Source organism: Onychostoma macrolepis, chromosome 09 (genome assembly GCF_012432095.1).
Source record: "Onychostoma macrolepis isolate SWU-2019 chromosome 09, ASM1243209v1, whole genome shotgun sequence".
Lineage (NCBI taxonomy): Eukaryota > Metazoa > Chordata > Actinopteri > Cypriniformes > Cyprinidae > Onychostoma > Onychostoma macrolepis.
The window spans coordinates 1539957-1565660 of record NC_081163.1 but is presented as its reverse complement, the minus strand read 5'-3'; the positions used below and the strand labels follow the sequence as shown (position 1 = coordinate 1565660).

General features: G+C 33.7%; 1 protein-coding gene across 1 annotated transcript in view; it reads left to right on the top strand.

Moving 5' to 3' along the window:
* The window catches only part of LOC131546736 (anosmin-1), a 70884-nt gene that overhangs the window by 7605 nt on the left and 37575 nt on the right, over nt 1-25704 (top strand). Inside the window, exons 2-4 of the mRNA XM_058786581.1 lie at nt 2993-3040; nt 19770-19832; nt 19905-20127. Coding sequence (XP_058642564.1) covers nt 2993-3040; nt 19770-19832; nt 19905-20127 — 334 coding nt within the window. The remainder of the gene's footprint in view (nt 1-2992; nt 3041-19769; nt 19833-19904; nt 20128-25704) is intronic.

Sequence of the window (25704 nt, the reverse complement as noted above, 5' to 3'; positions counted from 1 at the left end):
TCCATCATCCATCCATCCATCCATCCGTCCATCCATCCATCCATCCATCCATCCATTTATCATCTGTCCATCCATCCATCCATTCTTCCAACTATCCATCCATTCTTCCAACTATCATCCATCTATCATATTTAACTATCATCCATCCATCCATCCATCCGTCCACCCGCCCATTCATTCATTCATTCATTCATTCATTCATCCGTCCATCCATCCATCCGTCCGTCCATCCATTTATCATCCGTCCGTCCATCCATCCATTCATCCATTCATCCATCCATTTATCATCTGTCTGTACATCCATCCATTTATCATCTGTACATCCATTCTTCCAACTATCCATCCATTCTTCCAACTATCCATCCATTCTTCCAAATATTTAACTATCATCCATCCATCGTCCATCCATCCATCAGTCCATCCATTTATCATCCATCCATCCATCCATCCATTTATCATCCATCCATCCATCATCCATCCATCCATCTGTCCATCCATTTATCATCCGTCCATCCATTTTTCTGTCTATCCATCCACCTATTGTTCCATCTATCTATCCACCTGTAAGGCCTATAAACCTTTAAGCTTTCCAAACTTTTCCTGTTCTTTATATGTACATTTAGATCAATTTAATTAATTTAAATTCAGTGCAGAATCTCAGTGTTTTTCCCCAGTGTTTCTCATCCATCCTCAGATGTTCCTCTGCCACCTTAAACCCGAGTGAACACTGCTGGCTCTGTGACGAATCGTTTCTATTCCTCTATTGTTAGTCTCTTCGGATAAGAGCGTCTGCTAAACACACACATGTAAATGTACAGTTTATCTTTCTGGACGATGTTGTGTTTAGTTCCTCGATGGATTAGAGTTGATCTGACACATGAATCCCTCAGTGACTGATTGTAAATCTGTGAGCTTTAAAACCCAAGGCTTAAACGCTCCAGGAATACCCTTGACTCTCCACTGAGCCGGGTCACAATGCTGACCTATAATTATCAGCGCGAGGTCAGCGACAGCTGGGTCAACATCCCGAGGACTGCTGTCTGTCACGCCTCCGAATCCTCTGATGGGTCTGGAGAGGTGTCAGGGTTCATGTTATAGTGTAGTGACATGATCTCAGATGCCTTAGTGTTTGTATAAAAATACATCTCCATAGATTTCTGCAGAAATTCAACAGTTCTACACAATGCTTGTTGATTATTTTTATATAATATTTGGTTATGCCTTCATCAGTCAGTATGTTTCGTTTAGTTGCAGTTAATACTTCATAGCTAAATCCCTTCAGCAAAAAGTTTGTCTGTGCACTTATTGCCTTAGAAGAATGTAGAAGAGTTGCACAAATTGGGGAAAAAATCTAATTGTGATTGCGATTTAATAATAAAATGAAAAAATACATGCATACATACATAAAATAAAATAAAATAAAACAAAACACAGGTTTGCAGTGTTTGTTTGTAGGGCTGCACAATTTGACAAACATTTTGTGATTAATATATTAATATGGCTATATAATAATAATAATAATAATAATAATATTATTACTACTAAATACAAAATATAATAAATAAATAAATAAAACAAAATAAGAAATATTACTATTATAATATTCAGTATTTAAAAAAAAATATATATATATTTTACATTACAGTTGTACACTACAATTGCAATACTAATATTTATTATAATATTTATATTTATTTCTTAATTTTCAAGTGGTAAACCATCAAACTTTTATTTAGACAGAAATCCACAGAGAGTCCCTTGAGAGCTGCTCTCTGGTTGATAAATGCTTCTCATTACAAGAACTGGAAGATGTTTGCCGCATGTTGAGTTCACTCCGAAACACAAAGTGCACATATTTACTTAATTAAATCGCAACCTTATCACGATTTCGGTTTTATTTCGATTAATTGCCCTACCATGTAGGCACTAGGCAGCTCATTATGTTTTGTAAAGTGATTTGTTTTGGTTCAAAGCTCCTGCAGCTTATGAGGCAGCTAATAATGTTTGATTTACAGTCATATAAAGATGATCCAATTATCATATCTGATCCGGTAGAGCAGCTGAAACTGGTTTAACGTCTCTGATTGAAGACACACGTTATCGTTCTATTAGAGCATCACAAACGTCGTCAACAATGCACATGTTCTGCATTCGAGGCTCTTCCTCGCTTTGAAGCTGCTGACCGTTATCCTTGACATCGAGTGCACAACACCCTGCGGGACTGGATGGCAAATTAAGTCCTTTAATGATAAGTTATTTTCCAAGGTTTCACAGGGAATTTCCACTGGATTACATTGTTCCAGATTCCTTTGAACTTGACATTGAACTTAAGCAGACTTTTGGTTTACAGACCCGTGAAGTTTGCCTGTTCAGATGCTTGTGGAAAAAGGAACAAAGCCACGATTCATTTCAAACTGTAGTTAATGGAACATTTTTAGTGTGTTTTCTGAGTAAACGAATCTTGGAATCTGTGTTTTGAATCGATTCACTGGAACTAACAATTTAAAGGAACTTTTTTTTGTCTGGCACTAAGATTTTGAGTGATTGTGCAAGCAAATTTTTGAATCAGTATTTTGAATTCATTCATGGAAAATATTTTATTCTGGCACCATTTTTTGAGTGATGGTGCAAATGAATCTTTGATTCTTTGTTTTGAATCGATTCACTTTCTTTTGAATCAATTCGTCTTTTTTGAGTGATATGCGAACTAATCTTAGATTGTATGTTTTGGATTGATTTACTAGAACAGTTTAACAACTTATTTTTAGTCTGGCGACTAAATTTTTAGTCTGGCACCACTTTTTGAGTGACGATTCAAAAGAATCTTTGAATCAGTGTTTTGAATCGATTCACTGAAATGAACTGATTTACTCAAATCAATCAAACTTTTTGTTTTTCTGCTTTTACTTTTCTAATCATTTACATGTTTGAGTGAATGTTTCATATCTGATGTGATTTTCAGTGTTTCATGATGTCTTTTCTCTCTTTTCAGAGCAATGGATCATTGGTTTGGTGTCAGAATCACAAGCAGTGCTCAAAGGTAAAACTGTGAAACTCATGAAAACCGTCAAAAACACGTCCGGGTCATAGTTCACCCTAAATCACCAGAAGAAAGGGATAATGAAAGAAAGAGAGAGCAGAATGGGAGTAATATGAGAGATACGAGATACATGAGACACAAAACATGTCTTATTATATCAATATAATAAGAAATGAGTCCAACTTAAGGATTTTTTCAAAGATATTATTTTGTTTAAATATTTGTAAAGTTTTAAAAAGTAAGGTTAAAGTATTTATACATCTCATTACTGCAAAATATTTTATTTACATATAATAAATATAATAAAAGGATGCAGTATTTGTGTTTCATTACTGCAATGCAAGAAAAATACTAATTGTTTTAAATACTTGTAAAGTTTGCAAGTTATACAAAAGTAAAGTTGAAGGATTTATACATCTCATTACTGTAATGCAATAAAAATTGCCATAGTTTATTTAAATATTCATAAATTTTACATATGTATAAAAGTAAAGGTAAAGTATTGATACATTACATTACTACAATGTAAGACAAAATTGTGGTATTTTATTTAAATATTAGTAAAGTTTACAAGTTTAAAAAAGTATAAATATTTTAAACGTGCAAACTTTACAAATATTTAAAGAAAATATTGCTGTTTTTCTTGCATTGCAGTAGAGAGATACTTTATCCTAACATCTCATTACTGCAATTGAAAAAAGTGATATTTTATTTAAATATTCGTAAAGTTTACAAGTTTAAAAAATTTAGGTTGAAGTATTTGTACATCTCATTGCTACAATGCAATAAAAAATTGTGATATAAAGTTTACAATTTTTAAAAAGTAAGGTTAAAGTATTTAGGCATCGTGGTTGTATTTGTTGTCCTGCCTTTATTTCTGATTTGTGTGTAAATTATGTTCACTAAAAACACTGTATTGCAGTAACAAGACTCAACTTAAAAAAAAACACACATTTTGATGTGAAATGAGACCTGGACGTGTTTTGTTAAATTCAATGCCTCACTCAACATGTTGTTAATATTTCATGTATGCAGCAGCAGCAGCAGTATCATCTGTAAATGTGATGCATACTCTCCAGTTTACTATGGTAACAGTAATATTGAGTCTCTGTCGGGGTCTGACGGTATAGACGTGTCCTGTGTTGAATCATTACACACTCACAGGATGAGCTGATGCATGACGCTTGTTCACACAACAGTGGTTTTACTGAGACGCTGACAGACACATTCATTTTAAAGGTATGAAATGATGAAGCCAGAGCAAACGATGAGCAACATTTGAAAAGAGACTCGGTTTTTCACTTCAAGGCTGTTTTAAGGGTTTGATTGCTTGTTACGAATCCGAGTTTGGTCGTATTTGTGTGTTGCATTGATAGTTTAGCAACAGCAAACTATATCAAAGTTCATTTTGCATCTCTTGTGCATTTTACATGTTCACATAATTTTTAAATAAGGTATGACACAGGTATTTCATTAATATAAATATTAATTTAAGTATTTATAGGTATTTATACTTCTCATTAAAGAAGTATAAATAAAGAAAATAAGAAAAATTGTGGTATTTTATTTAAATATTCCTAAAGATTAAAAGTTTTTAAAAAGTAAAGTATTTACACATATCATTACTGCAATGCCATAAAAAATAGTAATTTTCGATTTTAATATTTGTAATGTTTTAAAAAGTATTTATAAATCATTACTTCAATGCAAGACAATTGGAGTGTTTTATTTAACAATTTATGTTTTCAAGTTTTAAAAAATAAGGCAATGTATTTACACATCTCATTACTGCAATTCAAGAAAAAGTCATATTTTATAAAAATATTTAAGTTTACAAGTTTAAAAAAAGTGTCTCATTACTGCAATGCAAGAAAATAAAATAGTGATAATTTATTTCATTTAATTGCTTGATACAAATCTTAGTTTGATCATATTTTTGTGTTGCATTGATAGTTTACCAACAGCGGATTCGATTGAAGTTCATTTTGAGTCTCTCATGCATTTTACATTTTTTGCTGAATTTCAACACAGTTATTTTATTAATAGGCAATTGCTAATTTCTCGCCAGTTGTCATGTATTTGAAGTTTTCTATGACATTGTAGTGAAAACGCGTCACGCTGGTGTTTAGAATAAGGCGAGTGAAGTTCAGCCAAGAAGAACAACATTAACAAGGCAAAACAAAAATTCATTTTGCTTCACAAGTTTTTTCCCTGAGTTAATGAGGATGTCAGAGGGCTTCAAAGAGGAGATACACTGTGCTTTAAAAGCAAAGCGGCTTTGTTTTTGTGCTCGAATGCAACAAAAGACCTGCTCTTTTCCTTTCCATGGACTTGGCCAGTATTGGATCCTGGCAACGGCGCTGTCCCCAGTCATTCATCAAGAGCTGCTGTGTTAAAGAAGGATTTGGCTGTTTGCGTGTCTCAGTGTTGGGCGTTCCCATTACAACTGGCCCTCTTCATCTCTGAGAGTCTGAAAACTCTTGACGCCCGTGAGGAGATCATGCCATGCTTGGACTCAGTGTGTTTCTGTTGCTAGTGATCTGTCAGGTCTGCTTCAGAATCATGTTTTTTGTAACGGTAATTAGTAATGCATATGTTGTCGTTCTCTGGGTGGGACAGCGGCCGTGGAACGAGTTCAGTCTGTGATAATTTTGTGTGTATACATGCGTCAGATGGACGTCTTTGCCTGTTGAATCATGTTTCTCTGTTTCATGTCTTCAGATGTATAGTTGACTTTTTAAAACATGTTCTGTGCTGTTATAATCGATCACCTAGCTAACGAGGTTGCTCGCCCTTTGGAATAGATTTGAGAACGTCTTAAATTCCAGTTCAGTTCCTGAATTTGAATTGATGTAGCAAACGCGATGCAGAATTGCAGTTCCAGTTTTGGGGATGTAAGAATTGAATTGAAATTCAAAGGAATTCACATAAAGGTCATTTTTAACTAGAAAAACAACAAAGTTTGGGCAAAGGCCTTTCAAAGTGTTTAAAAGCTTTAAAGTTTCATAGATGGATGGATGGATGGACAGACGGATGGATGATAGATAAATAGATGAATGGATGGTTGGATGATAGATGGATAAATAGACGATGGATGGATGATGGATAAATAGACGGATGGATGGATGATAGTTAGATAAATTCATGGATGGATGTTTGGATAGTTGGAAGGGTGGATGGAAGGATGGATGATAGTTAAATAGATGGATAAATGGATGAATGGTAGTTGGATGGAAGGATGGTTGGATGATAGATAGATAAATTCATGGATGGATGGATGTTTGGGTAGTTGGATGTGTGGATGGATAGTTGAATGGATGGATGATAGATGGATAAATAGAGGGATGGATGGATGATAGTTAGATAAATAAATGGATGGATGGATGGATAGAGGATAGATGGATGTATGAATGGATGGATGATAGTTAGATAAATTCATGGATGGGTGGGTGGATGGACTGTTGGATGGATGGTTGGGTGATAGATGGATAAATAGAGGGATGGATGGATGATAGTTAGATAAATTCATGGATGGATGGTTGGATGATAGACAGCTGGATGGATGGATAGATAAAGGTGTAAACTAGGGATGCTCCGATCAAGATTTTTGCAGCCGATACCGATTTCTTGTCATGGTGATCGGCCGATACCGATACCGATACCGATACCGATGCTGATTCACATATGTAATAATGTTATATAAATAATCACAAAAATGATTCCTTATACAGTGAACATTTTAATATTCATTTAAAATGGTGTTTATGCATAACATATGCTATATCCTCTAGTATTTTGATCTAAAGCCAAACGCGCTTTATTCAGCCGTGCCCTTTCTCTCTCTCTCCGGACGCGTGCTGGCGCCAAGTTTAAGAGCTGCGATGACGCGGTTATTCTAACAACAACAGAAACACAGTGAGCAAATAAAGCAAAAGGAAAAGCCGCTTCGGAAACGTGCCGCGCCGTGGCTGGTATAAACACAAGCACTGACTGCAGCCGCGATCAGCTCTAACGTCACTGAATCTGCTGTTAAAAACTGAAATATCCATTCAATCATCATGCAAAACATACACGACAAATAACTCATTTTTCATTGTTTCTCAAAACATTTTCACACTGGCAATGACTCTACTGCGGCACCAAATCGTGTACGTCCTCACGCATTGATGTCATCAAATTGCAATCGGCCAAATGTATGAGTACCGATCGAGTCATTAAATGTGATTATCGGCCGATCGATCGGAGCATCCCTAGTTTAAACCCTCGACTGTTGCTGTTGTTACTTGTCATATCCCTACTGTTAGCGTAAAGATCAAAGTGAACATTGAGCAAATGTTTCATTGTCAACATTGCTTCTACATCAACATAAGCTGAAATATTTCACCACATCTAACTAAAGAGACACAGGTCCTTTTCATTTAGCTGTTGTTTGGCCACTTTCTGCATATTTTCGCAATGTTGTGAAATTTTGTAATTCTTGACCCGTTAAACCAGCGTTCACTCAGTATGTGGCGAGGCTTTTCCTCTCAGAGATGTTAATGACGTTTATTGTTGCTGCAGGTTTGTGGAGTTTGTGTGCTCACACACCTCTTAATGAAGTGATCTGTTTGTAAAGTCCTCACAACACAAAGCCAGACCCACGCTGGGCCGCTTATATGGGGTATCCTGCTATATTGTCCCGTACAGTGTGTGTGTTTTATGTTTGTGAAAAGCTCTGTTTAGCCTGAGCCACCGTAGACGCCAAACAAAAGCAAAGACAGTGAAGTCTCCGACAGCCACCCGTCGCGGTTTCTGTCCACTAGAAAGGCTCATCGTGGTGTCGCTCTTCCAACAAAAGTGAAGCAAAGGTGGGTTAATTATTTAAACAAATATAAAGTGACCTCTCAGATCCGTCAGCGCTTTGGAGAAGGACAGTCTTGGCGTCTCCTGCGAAATGTCCAGCGCCCCGTTGTTATGATAATTAACCCCGCTGCCCTGTTGCCGGAGCGAAGGGAGAGGGCATTTGTGAGTATTAGAGCTTCATTAGCATGCCACAGCACCACCATCACCCTCCATTCACTGCCGCCTCCGCCTTTTGTGTCTCCTTTCTTTATCTTTCGTGTGAGCACTTCTTCTGGAGTGAGAGAAAGCTCGGAGAGTTTGACAACTTCTGGGTGCTTGTTCAAGCGAAAGGGGAAAAAACAAGGAGCTGAAAAGCAGTTGGAGTTGCTCGCAAGGGTCGGGCTTCCAAAAGACCCCCAATGCTTGAATTGATTTGCTTTGCAAATAAGAGTCGCTCTCAGAAATACACTTGCAACAGTTTATAATTCGGCTGGTCTGGTTGTTTTTGCTGGGCTTGTTCATGCAAAAATGAATGTTTGCTACAAATTTCCTCACCCTCAGTCCATCCAAGATCAGGATGAGTTTGTTTCTTCATCAGATTTGGAGAAATGTAGCATTGCATCAGTGTCTCAGCAATGGATGCTCTGCAGTGAATGGGTGCCGTCAAATTCATACTGTTGCTTCTGGCAAAAATATGAGTCCATAATCCATAATAACGCTTCCTCCGGTGAAAAAGTGCATTTGCTGTTGTCTCTCGCATCAAAATCCAGCCACATATTAGTTTAGAGCTGTTTTGGCTTGTAAACGCTGCTTGATCTGCAGATTTCTCTCCTGATTCACACCAGAACACTTTTTCACTGGAGGAAGCGTTATTATGGATTATGGACTCATATTTTAGTTAAAAGCGTCTTAATGCTGGATTTGTTTCAGCTTTTGTCTTCTCCAGATGTTAACTGATGGACTGGAGTGGTGTGGATTATTGTGGTGTTTTTATCAGCTGTTTGGACTCTCATTCTGACGGCACCCATTCACTGCAGAGCATCCATTGCTGAGACACTGATGCAGAGACACATTTCTACAAACCTGATGAAGAGACAAACTCATCTAGATCTCAGATGGCCTGAGGATAAGCACATTTTTAGCAAATGTTCATTTTTGGGTGAACTATTCCTTTTGAAGCATTAATTCGATAGCCAATATCCCTAAAAACATTTAACGTTTTAAAAACGTAAAACATAAAAACGTTTACCCTTAGTTGCAAAAAGTTGGTTTGCTGTTGCGATGACTGACAGAAGTTTTTTTTTTTTTTTTAGTTGGCTGGCTTGATTTGCATGTCTGTGTTTTCTTCTTAAGATCTAAGATTAAGTTTTTGTGGCTCTCAAGAATCATGGGAAAAAAACGTGGCATTTCTGAGACCCCCTCCGTCACCAGCAGCTCCCTTTCACAGGGTAGAAATTAGTCTGACTTTTGTGGCTTTTCAATGAAGTGCTTTTCCAGGTCAGTTGTTTCTCTAGCGGTTCAGTTTGGATTGTGTTTTCAAATGATCTGCATTTTCACATCGAGAAGATTCAGAGCAGTTAATAGTTTTTGTAAATATTTTGAATTGGATTTTATTTTTATGTTTTATATTGGTTTTTAATTTTAAAGTTTTATTTTTTATTTTTTTATAGATTTTTTTTTTTATATGTCTATATTTTTTATAGATTTTTTTTCATATGTCTATAGTTTTTATTACATTTTAGTTTTTAGTTATTTTATTACTTAAAATTATTTCATTTCAGCTAGTTGTCAAAATAAAATTTCTAATCTTAGTTTAATTTAAGGTAGAGTTTTTTTTTAATATCTTATTTGATTTCCGTTAATGTTTATTTCAAGTAATTAACTTTTTTTTTTTTTCTGGTTTTAGTTTAATAAACAATAATAATCCTAGATGGAATACTATAGTAAAATATCCTTGCTCTATGAATGAAATGTAACAGAAATAATGTAATAAATAAAATTATATTGCGTTGTTCTAACAAACAAAAGTCCAAATCACAAATGAATTACTCTTATGAGTCGATTCTTTTAATGAATCAGCTCAAAAGAATCACAAATCAGTATTGATCATGAACTATTGGTTTGAATCAGTCTAATGACTGAATCACTGAATCAGTCAAAGAATCACTTCTTATAGATCTTAGTTTTTTTTGTTTGTTTATTTATTTATTTGTATTTCTGTCATATAATTTATTTGTTTATTAGATTTATGACCAATTATTGGCAGCGAGCTTAAAGGAATCGTTTACAGAATCATTAATTAACCAGAAGCAGGTTAATTTGTTACGATTTCTGTCCCTATTTGAATAATAAGTGTACTTGTGGTGCTTCTAGCGACATCAAACCTGGCAGTTCACATGTTCTCTGTCTTGTAAAGCGGTTCTCACCCAGCAGAAGCACAAGCTGATGGTTTTACTGAGTGTTTGGACTTCAAAGCTCCTTTTGGTGAAGACGTAAAGCAGAAGAGCAACACCTCACTCCGTGTCAGCACTGAAGGTCATCAGCCTTCAGAGGAAACAAACACTCGTTTTCTACACTAGGAAGTTCACTTTTACATTATAGAGACATTAACAATGAGATTATATATAAAGGTCATGGTGCTTATTATTCACTGAATGACATAATGAATCCTAATGATATTCATTGTATCTCAATATTCATGTAATTTTTCTAAAAGATTATAAAAGGCAAAAATATACTGTAATTTCAGTGATTAATCCGTTTTTTGCAGGTGTGCGTGTGGAAATAACTATGAATATTGTATTGTATCGGGAGGATTGATTCTTGCATAAAATATCGAAACCACAACTTTTAATTAGTCATTTGTGCTCATTCATACTTTTGTAAAAGGTTAAACAAATCTATAATATATACTGTCTTTATGTTGTTTCTACCTTAATTCAATTTTATTGAATTGTAATGGTAGCTGTGATTAATCGCGGTTAATTACGAAAAATTTAGAAATTATAATTGATAGTTTTTGTTAATATTTTAAATTTAGATTTTATTTTAAATTTATTTGATTAAATTTATTAAATTTAATTATATTTTTTATATTCTGTTTTAATTTAAATTTTAAAGTTTTAGTAATTTTGTTGTTTTTGCCTTAAAAAAAACTTTTTAGTTTTAGTTATTTTAGTATTTCAACTTAAACTAAACGAAAATGAAATGTTGCTTTGACAACTAGCTGAAATAAAATAAGTAAATTTTTATATTTTAATTTATTTCAATTAATAATTCTTTCAAGTATTGGATTTTTTTTTGTTGAGTTTTTAGTTTGTGTTTTTAGGGTTATTATAGTTAACTAAAACTTAACATTAAAATCATTTAAAATAAAAAAAGGCATTAAATAATAAAAAAAAAAGTTAACTGAAATTAAATTAAATATAAAAACTAAATCTGTAATGAAGAAAAAAAACCTACTAAAAGTGACAAAAACACAACTAAATGACTGAAAATGAACATACAAATGGAAAATATAAAAATAAAAACTGTTCTATTAAATGATAGTGACCCTAGATGAGAAAATGTATGATTAATTAATTTGAATCAATTGACAGCACTATAATATTCACAATTACATTTTTTATTTTTACATCACCAGTGAAGTCTGTGTGAATATATTCTTTCTGTTTCTCTGTAAACCACACAAATATTCATCCTGCTGCCTCAGTTTACGTAAACGGCCAAATGAGTGGCTTTATTAGCTTCCTGATATCAGTGTCCCACTGTGTGTGTGTGTGTGTCAGTGTATATGTGTGTGTGTGTGTATATGTATATGTGTGTGTGTGTGTGTGTGAGAGTGAGTGTGTGTGGCGCAGGGCCGGTCAGACTCAGCGGGAGTCTCTCTGATGGGACGCGGTTGTTAGTTTGATGGCTGTGTGTCTGCTCTCTGCTCATTACTCATCACGGTGGGTGGCAGAGTGGCGGAGGAGAGAGTCTGTGGCACACACACACACACACACACACGTATCCAGACGTTCACACGCTTACACATCACTGTGCTGCTGCTAGAGAGGGAGGACAGCTGTGTTTTTATCAGTTAAATAACGCGTTTGTTCAGCGAGAGCGCCGCTGTGATTCTCTCATTTTAAAACTGGAATGCTTCAGGATTTTAAAGTCTTTCTTTGCCCTTCCACAAATTCAGGCCTAAATCGGTGCAGAAAGACTAAACATCATGAAGTCATGGCATTAAATGTTGCATACACTGCAAAAATAAAATACAAATTTGATAATTTTTTCACTAGTTTCTCAAAAAAGAAGACTTAAGATCTTAAGTCATTTTGTTTCTCAAGTAAATGCATCTTGTTTTGAAAATATTTAGATATTTGAACTGGAAAACAATACAAAATACTAAGAAAGAACATTTTATTGAATTGTTTGGATGTTTCAATGCTTTTGTCTTTTCTAAGTCGGTCACTGGTTGGTGGATTTTGGAGAAATCAAACGTTCTTATTTTCCAGCCTGAAAGAGTGACACAGAATCAACCAATGGTGTGTGTTTTGGGGAGGGACTATCTGTTAAATTGACCAATGGCAGTCAAGCGGCGTGTTGCAATTCCATTTGACGATGATGATGACATTAGTAGTGCAGAAATGACAATATAATGCAAAGTTTTATTTATGTTATCAACCTATAATGTACACAGTTCACTTTTAATCATCACGTCTGCGTTAAAAGTGACAGTAAAGGCATTTATAATGTCACTAAAGCTTACTATTTCAAATAAATGCTGTTCTTTTCAACTTTCTATTCATCTGTGAATATGTGTATCACAGTTTCCACAAAAATATTGATCAGCACAACAGTTTTCAACATTGATAATAATCAGAAATGTTTGTTGAGCAGCGAATCAGCATATTAGAGTGATTTCTGAAGATCATGTGACACTGAAGACTGCAGTAATGATGCTGAAAATACAGCTGCGCATCACAGAAATAAATTACAGTTTAACACATATTCACATAGAAAACAGCTGTTTTAAATGATAAAATATTTCACAATTTTTGCAGCATTTTTGATCAAATAAATGCAGCCTTGCTGAGCTGAAGAGATGTTTTGGTGAGATAATCAGTATATTTTCATCTGATTTGTGCTCGTTCTTTGTTTTAGTGTGTCAGGATCCTCTCTCTCTCTCTGTGTGGCGTCGGTCGGTGCAGATGAACAGCGGTTTGGCAGTGATGTTGTTCTTCACAGCTGTCACGATGGCAGCTTGTGTTTTTAATATTCTCTCAGTCTTGAGGGATTTTCTCAATCCTCTGGCGTGATAAACAGCACACGGCCGGACGGAAGCGGCCTGTTCTCTTGTCCTCCGTGCTTAATAACGCTCAGTTTCTCCTTCACGGCCGTCCTCATGTATTTGGGCTGTAAGTGTTGAGTTGCTCACTGGTCTGGAGTCAGTCCAGAGGAGACTCTGAAGGTTATTTATCATTACTGAACGCTTCATTAGTTCTGCTAATCTGATGAAGTTCCCCAATGAACAAATCAGTCTGCCAATCAAACGTTTCTGAACAGTAAGATTTTTAATGTTTTTTTAAAACATTTAAGGTTTGCATTTATTTGATCAAAAATACAGCAAAACAGTAATATTTTGAAATATTTTTACTATTTAAAATAACTGTTTTCTATTTGAATATCTGTTAAAATGTCATTTAGATTTCAAAGCTGTATTTTCAGCATCATTTACTCCAGTCTTCAGTGTCACATGATTCTTCAGAAATCATTGTTTTTTAATGCACTTCACGGCTAGCCATGCATTATCCCTTACATAATCATAATATTTATATCATAATATTTATAAGATTTATGTGTGCAGTGGCGGATCTCTGATTTTTTTTTTAGAAGCAGGGTCCACCATTTACATTTATATTATATAGATATATAGTTAAAATATATTTTTGAAATGTTTGTTTGTTGATGAAATCAGTGTTTTTGCCTTGTTCTTTAAGGACAGAATAGACTTGGAGACCGATGTGATGTTGAAGAGCATCAGTTTAGTGTCATGCAGTATTAAAGCTCTTACATCCCGGCGCAGACAAAGCTCATCAATAACGCAGACGCATGTATAATTCACACTCGCTCTCCGCTCTTTTGTTGTCGCTTCTCTCGCTGCTTTCAAATCAATAATTGAAATGATATTTCACAGAGTGTGTGTTTGATACGCCGCCGGGCGTCGTGTCGTGTGTTTGCTGAGCGGCGATGTTCTGCTTTGTTTCGTAATGTTTACCAGATAAATTTGCTGTAAAAGACTGAGGAGTTTATGCTGTTGCGTTTTTATTATTATTATTTAGATGATTTCTCTAGAACATAGAAATATTGTTTATATAGGTAATACATATTTATAGTGTATATATATATATATATATATATATATATATATATATATATATATATATATATATATATATATATATATATATATATATATATATATATATATATGAGAGAGGATAGATAGATAGACATATTTTTAATTGGTAAATAATTTTATATATATATTTTGTGCAATCTGATGCATTTTTGTGATTCTATGATGAATATAAAGTTCAAAATAACTTTATGAATATAAAGTTCAATAATTGAATATTTAAATGTTTGAATGCATATAAATATTGAAAGATTGTTTATATTTTAGTTGAATATATAATATAGAGGTATACAATTAAAATACATTTTTGAAAGAAATTTATTCATCAAGGATGCATTAAATTGATGAAAAGTGACCGAAGAGACATTAATAATGTTCCAAAAGATTTCTATTTCGCTTAGATGTTCTTTTGAACTTTCTATTCATCTGTGAATCCTGAAAAATAAAATGCATCACAGTTTCCACAAAAATATTGTGAAGCACAACTGTTTTCAACATTGATAATAATCATAAATGTTTGTTGAGCAGCAAATCAGCATATTATTATGATTTCTGAAGATCATGTGACACTGAAGACTGCAGTAATGATGCTGAAAATACAGCTGCGCATCACAGAAATAAATTACAGTTTAACACATATTCACATAGAAAACAGCTGTTTTAAATTATAATAATATTTCACATTTTTTACAGTATTTGTGATATCCAGCGCTCTTGTGTTTCTCTGACAGTAATGAGTTCAGTTTGATGTAATTACACACTCACTGATGCGCTCAGCTTTACTGAAATTGTATATCTTGTGTCATTTATTCTGAGATCACCATGAAAATAGCCATGATGCTGCATGGCATTAAAGTGGCAATAGTTGCTTTATTGATGCTGTTTTGTTTCTTTTTTCTTCGTTTATTATTAAAACCGTTTGTTCAGCTGCTGAAGTCAGTGAGAATAGCTGGTTTCTCGAAGGTGTCTGGTGTTTTTCTTACAGTAGTGTGATGAATGGAATCACGCTGTTCAATAGAGAGTTTGCTGCATTCATTCATTGATGGAGTCTCACGCTTCATTAACAGCAACATTTTCCAGCGGCTTTTCTCTGTAGTTTGTGTTCGCTCATTTTTATTTTTCCAGGTTTGTTTTGTGCGATCTTGTCGTTCGGTGCAAGCAGCTTCAGTCTCCCTCTGAGACGCTTTCTTTCATTTAATGAAGGTGAATGAAATGCCTGCGATCTGTTTCTGTTTAGCCGAGCAGAAGAAGTCCAACAGAAGACACATAGCAACAGAGACAAACACACACACACACACACACACACACACACACCAAACAAACTAACCGCTTCATTCCTCACACAACGCCGGCCCAGTGGAGCCCAGTCCAGTTTCTGCCCGTATGAGATGAAGAAACGCAGGCTTAATTTGGTCATTACGCTTCTTGACCGAAGTAAGAGTTAAAACCTAGTGATTTACACTAATTCACACGAGGAACCGCAAATAGAAAATCATCCAGAGGGGAGGGGGTGTGCTCTGGAGGCCCCTCAGGACAGACCCCGGATGACAGGACGGGGACCTCCAGAGCGGAGCAGACGGATCGGGCCGAGGCGGAGCTGGGAGCTCTGTATTAAAGTACTTGAGGTTTAATATGGAGATTTGTGGAACAGGATTTATCTAACATATATATAACACACTGAAATGAATATTTAATATTTTTATGTAATATTTATTACACACACACACACATACATATATATATATATATATATATATATATATATATGTATATAATGTACATAGACACTAAAATATAGATTTTTTTTTATTTTGTAGAGTTATTGTTTAGAATTTTTACTACTTCGTGGTTTATTTTTTTACTATATGTATATATTATTTGGCCAAAGATTTTGTGATTTATACATTCACATAATAATAATAATAATAATAATAATAATTAGTATTATATTATTTAATTAACCGTGAAATATAACAAAATTAAAAATATATATATTTGTGTCACGGTGCACACCTCCTGCCTCGGCCCGGCCACTACAGCCGGAACCTTTCTACCCCCCCCCCCCCATTCCATGGGGCAGCTAGGGGGTATCAGGAGCACTCCGGGGCCAAACACACAGGAACAGGAAGCCCTCCTGGGCTAGCTTGGGAGCTGAGGCTTCTTCCGGACATGACAAGGAGTCAGGGGCCCTCACAGGGTCCCTCAGCAACCGCCTCCACTTACACGACGAGGGGGGGCAGGCGGCTGGGAATGGCCTCTGCGGCCATGACTAGATAAGATGCTTGCCCTCGACGAGTCTCCGTGGACAAGACTGACATGACAAGGTGAATAAAAACTGCTCCTGTGGACCCAACAAGACTTAAAAACGGCGCTCCTGGCCGTGATGTGTGGACTGGATCCACCGGACCTGGGAACGGCCCTCCTGGATCCATGGCACCGTGCTCAGTGGTGGCCGGCGGGCTTGTCACAGCTGGCGGACGGCGGCGTCAATTTCTGACTGGAGGGGCTCGTGCGATCCCGCCGAACTCCCACGCCGACTAATAATAATAATAATAATAATAATAATAATAATAATCATCCATCATCATCATCATCATCATCATCATCATCATCATCAATCAATCAATAAATCAATATTATTAACATCAAATTGTCAGTCCTCTGTCGTACATATTATTGGCATTAAATTATATTTAAAAAATTTTAAATATACATCACAGTTCAGTGTTATTTGGTTTATTGTGATTAATGCTGCTGTGATCACACACAGATCGATGGGAATTGATTGCAGTGTTCATCTAGTGCTGGGGATGAGTTTATCCTGATCAGTGTGTTTGCGTCTCGTCCTCACACTCCATTAAACAGCACATAAACCTTCAGTATAATGACAGCGCTGCTAACGAGCTCATTAAAAGCCCATAAACGGCTCTGCTTGCTTACTCAGCGCTTCTCACTAGATCGCTTCGTATGTGATGCCTTTATGATGGATTTGAGACACACTCTAAATACAGTGTTTGCTGATGAATGCTTGATTCTGATTGGTTGATGAACATTCTAAGTGCATTGGCCCCGCCCACTTTTCCAGTGGCGTATTAAAGTATTTTTTCCATTCATTTTTCCCATAGGGATTGTGATAAAGTCTTCATTAAAGCATTATAAGCCATGAACCAAACTAAACAGCTGCAAGGAGAACCACAACAGTGTAAACTTTGATTTGAAATAAAAATCATAAAAAGACAAAGATACAAGACTGAACAGCATTAATGAGGGAAAGAACTATGAAGCATTGTGAATTACATTGTGGAGTGGGCGGGGCTAAAGATAGCCACGTCTCTGATTGGTGGAATTTTCTGTACAGCATCATGGGTAATGTAGTTGTTCTCCTCGAATTCAACTAGTGAATATGATTTATTTTATAAAGTAAGTTGAATTAATGTGAACTGATGCCTTTTAACAAAACAATATACAATTGATTGAGAACCTTTGCCTTTAAAGGTTTATCAGTCATTTCCTGTGGAGAAAATGAATGGGGTTTTTACTTCTGGAACTGTTCGTTGCCAGGAAACAGCTATGAAGTATTATTATTATAATAATAACAAGTGTTTTATTTTGATTGCTTTTATTTAACAATTATTTGTTACTGTTTAAGTAATAGTAAGTGTTTTTAAGTTTACTTTTTAAAATAATTTAATTATTAGTTTTAATATAGCTTTTATTTTCAAATAATTTGTTTAATTTTTAAAATTTTATGATTCCTTTAATATTAATTGTTTTTTATTTAATTGTTGTATTGTAAAATGATTTAATTTTATATTTTATTATTTAATTAATAGTAAGTGTTATTTTTTATTTGAAAATTATTATTTTTTTTTAATTAATTAGTAGTAAGGGTTTTATTTTGATTGCTTTTATTTGAAAATTATTTATTTAATTTTACATTTTATCATTTAATTAATAGTAAGGGTTTTATTTTGATTGCTTTTATTTAAAAAAAAGTTAATTGAAACTTTATTAATAATTTTTTATTAATTAGTTACACTTTTTAAGTGTTTTATTTTAATTTGTTTTTACTTTTACATTTTGAACCATTAAATTAATAGTAAGTGTTTTTATGGTTTTATTTTTAAATTTGTATGATTTAATTGTTTAATTTGAAAAGTTTCTGATTTAATGAATGAATGTGGTCAGTGATTCCTCGTGTGAGGTGTGTGTTTCTGACGGATTGGAGTTAAAGTGCTCTCCGTGTCTTGGTTTGGCTCTGCTCGTGTGGTTTGGGTCGAGATCAGCGCTTCGCTGATGGACGTCTCTCTCCACGTTTTCACAAGCGTATATGTGAGGAGTGATTTCACTGTTACAGCAGTGATTCTGACACTGTATTGATGAATATATTGAGTTTCAGTATCATTCACACACTTCACAAAAGAGAGGAATTTCTACTGTCAAACATCATAAAAGCAGCATTACTATAACCTCATGCATTATATTTAAAGAGTAGATGATGAAGAGCTGGCTGGGTTCTTTCTGTGTTTAGTAACCGGCTGATAATGAGACTGAATCATGTGGAGAAAGATCCTCAGAAGTTCAAACTACATCCGTCAATTCTTTTTTTTTTCTTTTTTTTTTCTCAGCCGAACCCCTTTGACCTACAATATGTACTTAATATATTTGCGCAATATTTACTCAATAATTTAACAACACCTTCACATGTGTGTTAAGGGTCATATGACGTTGGAATTTTTTTTTTATATTTCATCTTTAGTAAGTGCTTTATTTTGATTTGCTTTCATTTTAAAATGGTTTATTTGATTTTACATTTTTATCATTTAATTAATCAGTAAGTATTTTATTTTTACTTTAAAAATATTAGTTTCTTTTTATTATTTAATTATTATTTAATTAATCATTTATTTTATTTTTACAATTGATAATTTAATTAATTAATAGTAAGTGTTTTAGTTTTATTTTAAAATAATTGATTTTCTTTTACATTTTATGATTTAATTAACTGTTAATTTTATGTTTTATTTTAAAATGATATATTTTAATATGAAGTGTTTTATTTGTTTTACTTTAAAATTATTTGTTTAATTTTACATTTTATTATTTAATTAATAATGAGTGTTTTATTGTTTTAATTTATTTATAATTATTTATTGTAATTTTAATTTTTATAATTCAATTAATTAGTGTTTTTGATTGTTTTATTTAATTTAATTTATTTAATATAATTTATTTTTTATAAATATTTTAGTTTTAATTAATTATTAGTAAGTGTTTTATTTTGATTGTTTTTATTTCTAAATTATTTGTTTAATTTTACATTTTTATGATTTTATGAATATTATTTAATTCATTGTTACAAACCCCCGGTAATTCCAAGTTTGGAAAACCCTGAAGACCTTTTTCACGCTTTAGAGGAGCGTTTGTCGAGCTCAGGCTTTCATCTCTGTGATTTTCTTCAGGATGTGATGAGCTTTTTCTCTTCTCTCTTTTCTCGTTCAGTGTCTGGAGCCATGCAGGGCATCATGGGACCTGAAGGAGAACCAGTGTCAGGACTTGTGTGAGGTATGGAAACTCTGAGACGCAGAGACAGATTTAACCTGTCAGAGCCGGTCTGAGATCTGCTCCTGATTTCAGACTCAGTTCCCGAAGAAGCACTACGAGTGTCTGACGAGCTGCGAGTTCCTGCGCTCCGCTCAGACGCTGAAGCCGGGCGACTGTCCCGCGCCGGAGCGAGCGAGTGGATTCGCCGCCGCGTGCGTGGAGAGCTGCGAGACAGACGCCGAGTGCACAGCGCTGAAGAAGTGCTGCCCCAACGGCTGCGGACACACCTGCCAGATCCCCAAGAACCCCTATAAAGGTACAAACCTCACCAGCAAAACAGGGCGGTCACACACAAACCGTCACCCTGCCATCATTTACTCGCCCTCATGTCGTTCAAACCTGTGTGGCTTCCTTTATTTCATGGGAAAATGTCTGTTTTTTTGTGTCCACACAGTTAAAGTCTAATGTTGTTGTTTTGGACCCCATTGACTTTCATTGTGTGGACAAAAATTAAAAGTCATACAGATCTGTACATCATCAGAAAGAGAGAAAAGTCATGGTTAGGTTAAGAAATTTAAACCTTAAATACTTTTAAATTACTTAAATTATTAACTAAAACTATTAAAGACAATTGTGCATTGAAATCACTATAAATACTTGATGAAAACAAAATAAGTTGAAGTTGAAGCAATAAAATTCCTAAGTGAAAAAAAAAAAAATTAACTTTTTAATAATTAAAAAACAAAACTTTGGATAAAAGCATCTGCCAAATGCATAGATGTAATGTAATGTAATTCAAAACATTAATAATAAAAAAAAAATTGTATGGATAATCAAAATAAAATGTAAAAAAAAAACTTTTATTATTACTAAAATAATTACAACTAATAAAAACTATAAATATAAAAAACTAAATATAAATGACTAAAAACACAACAAAAGTACTAAAACTTTAACTGAAATTAAAATAATTAAAAAAAATGAACAAAACCTATACAATTTTGTATACTGTAAGTACTAAAATAACTAAAACTAAATAAAATAAAAGTGAATAAATAAAAACTATACAGGAACATTAAAAATCTATAAATATAAAAAGAATCTACACAAGTACTAAAAATGTAACTAAAATTAAAGTGAAAATCTAAAAATAAATCAAATTGTAAATATAAAGTGTAACTGTAATAGTATGTGAGTAATGCTACAGTAACACAGAAGTCTGAAAGCGTGGAGTGAAGGAGGCTTTACGGTTCGTCTGTATTGATGTCAGATTTACTGCTTCCCCTGGTTTGCAGAAAGCCGTAAAGTCTTTTATTGAAATCCAAAGGCAATCAGAGAGAGCCGGCGCTGGTGTCAGGAGCGTAATTGTTTCTCTCTGTTAGAAGATGATGATCAGCGATGCTGGAAACCATTAACATCGCTGCTCTGTCGATGGCTCTCAGATGTTCCTGCAGGTGGTTTCTCCTTGACCCAGAGACGAAGCCCGATTCAACTCATCATATCAGGAACACGCCTTTACTTATAATGCATCATAAAGTATGCATAATGTAAATTGCAATGCATTATATCTTTTCACAACTAATTGTTACCAAAGTTAAGATGCATTATAACATGTGACCCTGGAGCACAAAACCAGTCATAAGGGTCAATTTTTTAAAATTGAGTTTTATACATCATCTGAAAGCTGAATAAATAAGCTTTCTATTGATATTTTATATTTAATATTAAAAATCTAAATATTGAGAAAATCGCCTTTAAAGTTGTCCAAATAAAGTTCTTAGCAATGCATATTACTAATCAAAAATTAAGTTTTCATATATTTACGGTAGGAAATTTACAAAATATCTTCCTGGAACATGATCTTTACTTAATATCCTAATGATTTTTGGCATAAAATGTATTGTTGGCTACAAATATACCCCAGCGACTTAAGACTGCTTTTGTGCTCCAGGGTCACATATTTAAATGTTTTTTTGTCTTGTGTTTTAATGCAGTTTACCTTCTAAAGGTGTAACAATGAATAAATGAGTATTATTATGTATTATAACTGAGGTTATAATTATGAGATCATGTAGTGCATTATAGGGAGCTTCATTAATGCATTAAAATACTTTTATAATGCATTATATATGAAGGCTTTAAATGTAAAGTGTCAAAACTACCCACATATGCAATGCATTTTTTTGTGATTTGCACATGATTTTGTCTCAGTAATAATGCTGTTTAAAGGATGAAGCCAGAACAGTGTTTCAGAATTGTCAGAGTTTGTTTTGATTTTGTTCTTGAGCTCATTGAAATTCAGCAGGAGCTCATCGAGAGCGGGACGTTTGTGAAGCGCATGATTTCTGTGATGTTCAGAGCCGTCGCAGGACGTTTTCTGATCTCAGATCCCTGTTTGCATGTTCTCTGTGCAGTTTGCTGCATTTTAGATCAGTTCCCAGGAAATGAAGGATAATGTGCAGGAATGCATGGGTTTTTATCATTAACTAAAACTAAAACTGTTCAAGATAATTCTTAATTGAAATAAATATGGAATATAAATATTAGATTAAAACCAAAAATATAATTGAAATAGTAAATTAAACCTAAATAATAATATTAAAAAACTAATAAAAATGACAAAAACACAAACAACATGGTTATTTTAAAAAAATTAAAATTAAAATGGAAACTGAAAGTATCAAAATAAAAGCTAATTCAAAATACTAATAAAAACTATAATAGTATATAAATATACCGACTCTAAGCCACACCGGATAAAAGCATCTGCCAAATGCATAAATGTAATGTAAATGCATAAATATAGACAAAATCGTCCTTGTTTGCTGTTTTCATGTGTTGCAAATCATACGACAATTTTATTTAGTGTTACAGTTTTGTTTTAATTTACTTGAACTGAACGAAGTAGAAGCATTACAATTACTAACGCTACATAAAAACTAAAACTAAAGCTGAAATATAAATAAATTAAACCTCATTAGTAATTAAAAAAGCTAATAAAAAAAGACAAACGTTATTTCAAAAAATTAATCAAAATTATAATAGCTTATAAATAATATTAAAATACTAAAAAGTCACTTTTTACAAAAGTGTCTGCCAAATACATAAATGTAATGAAAATGTAAAAGCATAAATGTAGTAAAGTCGTCCTTGCTCGGTTCATCGGAGGACAAAATGGCATATGACGTAAATCATGTGACGATTTAATTTTGTGTTACAGCTAAGCTGAAATAAAATGAAATATTAGATGAAGCACTAAAATTACTGACTGAAAATAAATAAAAACTAGTGCCGTCAAATGATTAATCACGATTAATCACAGCCAAAATAAAAGTTTTTGTTTACATAATGTGTGTACTGTGTATATTTATTATGTATTAATAAAGACACACACATACATTATATCTTTTAAAAAATATTTAGATGTATTTACATATATATATATATATATATATATATATATATATATATATATATATATATATATATATATTCATATAAATTATATCATATATAAATATATTTAATATATAAAGGTAACATATTTTTCTTAAATGTATACATGTATGTGTATGTGTTTGTATTTATATATATATATATATATATATATATATATATATATATATATATATATATATATATAATAAATATACACAGTACACACACACACACACTGTATTATACCTCCTCGGCGAAGTCATCTTAGTCTGCTTTTTCTGTTAAAGCTGCACGAGAATGGAACACTATTCCAACAACTATAAGAGATCTAGATGCATATGAATTATTCAGGGTTCGACTAAAGAAATGGCTAATTAGTACGCAGCTATGTCAACATTAGAATTGTGCATCTGATAGCTGTCCTACTGTTGCTCATATTTGATTCTAATGTTTTGATTGAACTTCTTGTTTTTTGTTTTTTTTTGGTTATTCCATTGCTTGTTTTTATCAAAATTGTTTTATGGATTGTGTTATGTAATCTTTCCAGGGACTATGGATGAAAAATAGCCTTTGGCTAATTCTGGTACATTTACAGAAATGTTTTATTAATGTACAATGTCCCTGTTAACTAAACAAATAGAAAAAAAATAAATAAAAAAAACGTATGTAAACAAACTTTTATTTTGGATGCGATTAATCGCTTAACAGAACTAATACAAACTAAACTAAAAACTGAAATAAAAATAAATTAAACCTAATTAGTAATATTAAAAAAATGACACAAAGACAATAAAAAAATTACAATTACCAAAAATTGAAATGAAAACTGAAAATGCTAATTCAAATTTTATATTTTTATTTACATTTTTAGTTTAATTTTAGTTTAATGTGTTTTATTACTAAATAGGTTTAATTTTTTTAATTAAATAATTTGTAGTGTTACTGCACCACAATTAGTGTTACAAGAGTTTTAGTGTTACAGCTCCACAAACTCACTTAAATATCTTGATCTTCACGTTGCATGAGCACAGCATTTACGTTTACAAGCATGCATTTGGCAGATTCTTTTATCCAAAGCATTAAATATATACATTTCATATGTTAATGCATTCCCTGGGAATCGAACCCATGACCGTGCGGTTGCGAGCGGTACTGTCCTGCAGTAAAGCAGGTGTGTTTTGGAGGACTCTGGAGCTGCGAGGAGCTTTGCATGGTTTCTGGATCTTCTGGGAGCGAGTGTGTGAGTTCCTGCGCTGCTTCAGGAATGCTGTGGGATTTTACTGGAACAGACGACACACACGTGCTGGAGCTGTGAAACCACAGCGCAATCCAACACAGCTGCTGCTCCTCAGCGGCCTTCAACAGCGCTGCTGTCGTCAGATCCCACCGTCACTGATCGTTTCTCAGGCCTCGAACGTCTTCATCCACATCCACAACCTCCATCCTGAGAATCACTGATGCTTTTCATTATATTGCTGTCAAGCGACTGAAATGTTTAATTAATTATATGATGTGACAATAATTGATTGCAAAGTAATCGCACATCAATTTGGGTTGAGAAAGTAACCCCGGAATATCATTTGAAGTCATTATTGCGCTAAATGAGAAAAACACTGAATAGACATTACAAAAAGGAGCTTTAGAAATAAATATTTTGATTCAGCAAATCACTGTCTTAATGAATGAGTCATTGAATCATTCATTTAACCATTTCATTCAAACGGCTGATTCATTCAGAAACTAAGCAAGTGGCTGTCTTCATGAAAGAGTCACTGAATCATTGGCTCACTTGATTTGTTCAACAGCTGATTCATTCAGAAACAAAGCAAGTGGTTGTCTTTATGAATACGTTACTGGGTCATTGGCTCACTTGAATCATTCAAATGGCTGATTCGTTCAGAAACAAAGCAAGTGACTGTCCTTATGAACGAGTCACTGAATCATTGGCTCACTTGATTTGTTCAACAACTGATTCATTCAGAAACAATGCAAGTGGCTGTCTTTATGAACGAGTCACTGAATCATTGGCTCACTTGATTTGTTCAAAAGCTGATTCATTCAGAAACAAAGCAAGTGGCTGTTTTTATGAACGAGTCACTGAATCATTGGCTCACTCGAGTCATTCAAACAGCTGATTTGTTCAGAGACAAAGCAAGTGACTTTTTATGAAAGAGTCATTGAATCATTGGCTCACTTGATTTGTTCAACAACTGATTCATTCAGAAACAAAGCAAGTGGCTGTCTTTATGAATAAGTTACTGGGTCATTGACTTACTGGATTCATTCAAACAGCTGATTCATTTAGTAATGAATCACCACTGTGTTTTTACCGTACGACAGTTCTGCTGTTGCTTTATTTGTTTTCAACTCTTTTTGTTTGTGAAATTAAGCAAAAACAGACAAAAAAAAAGCTAGACACCACTGTTTCTAAAATGGATATGATATAAATATAAGA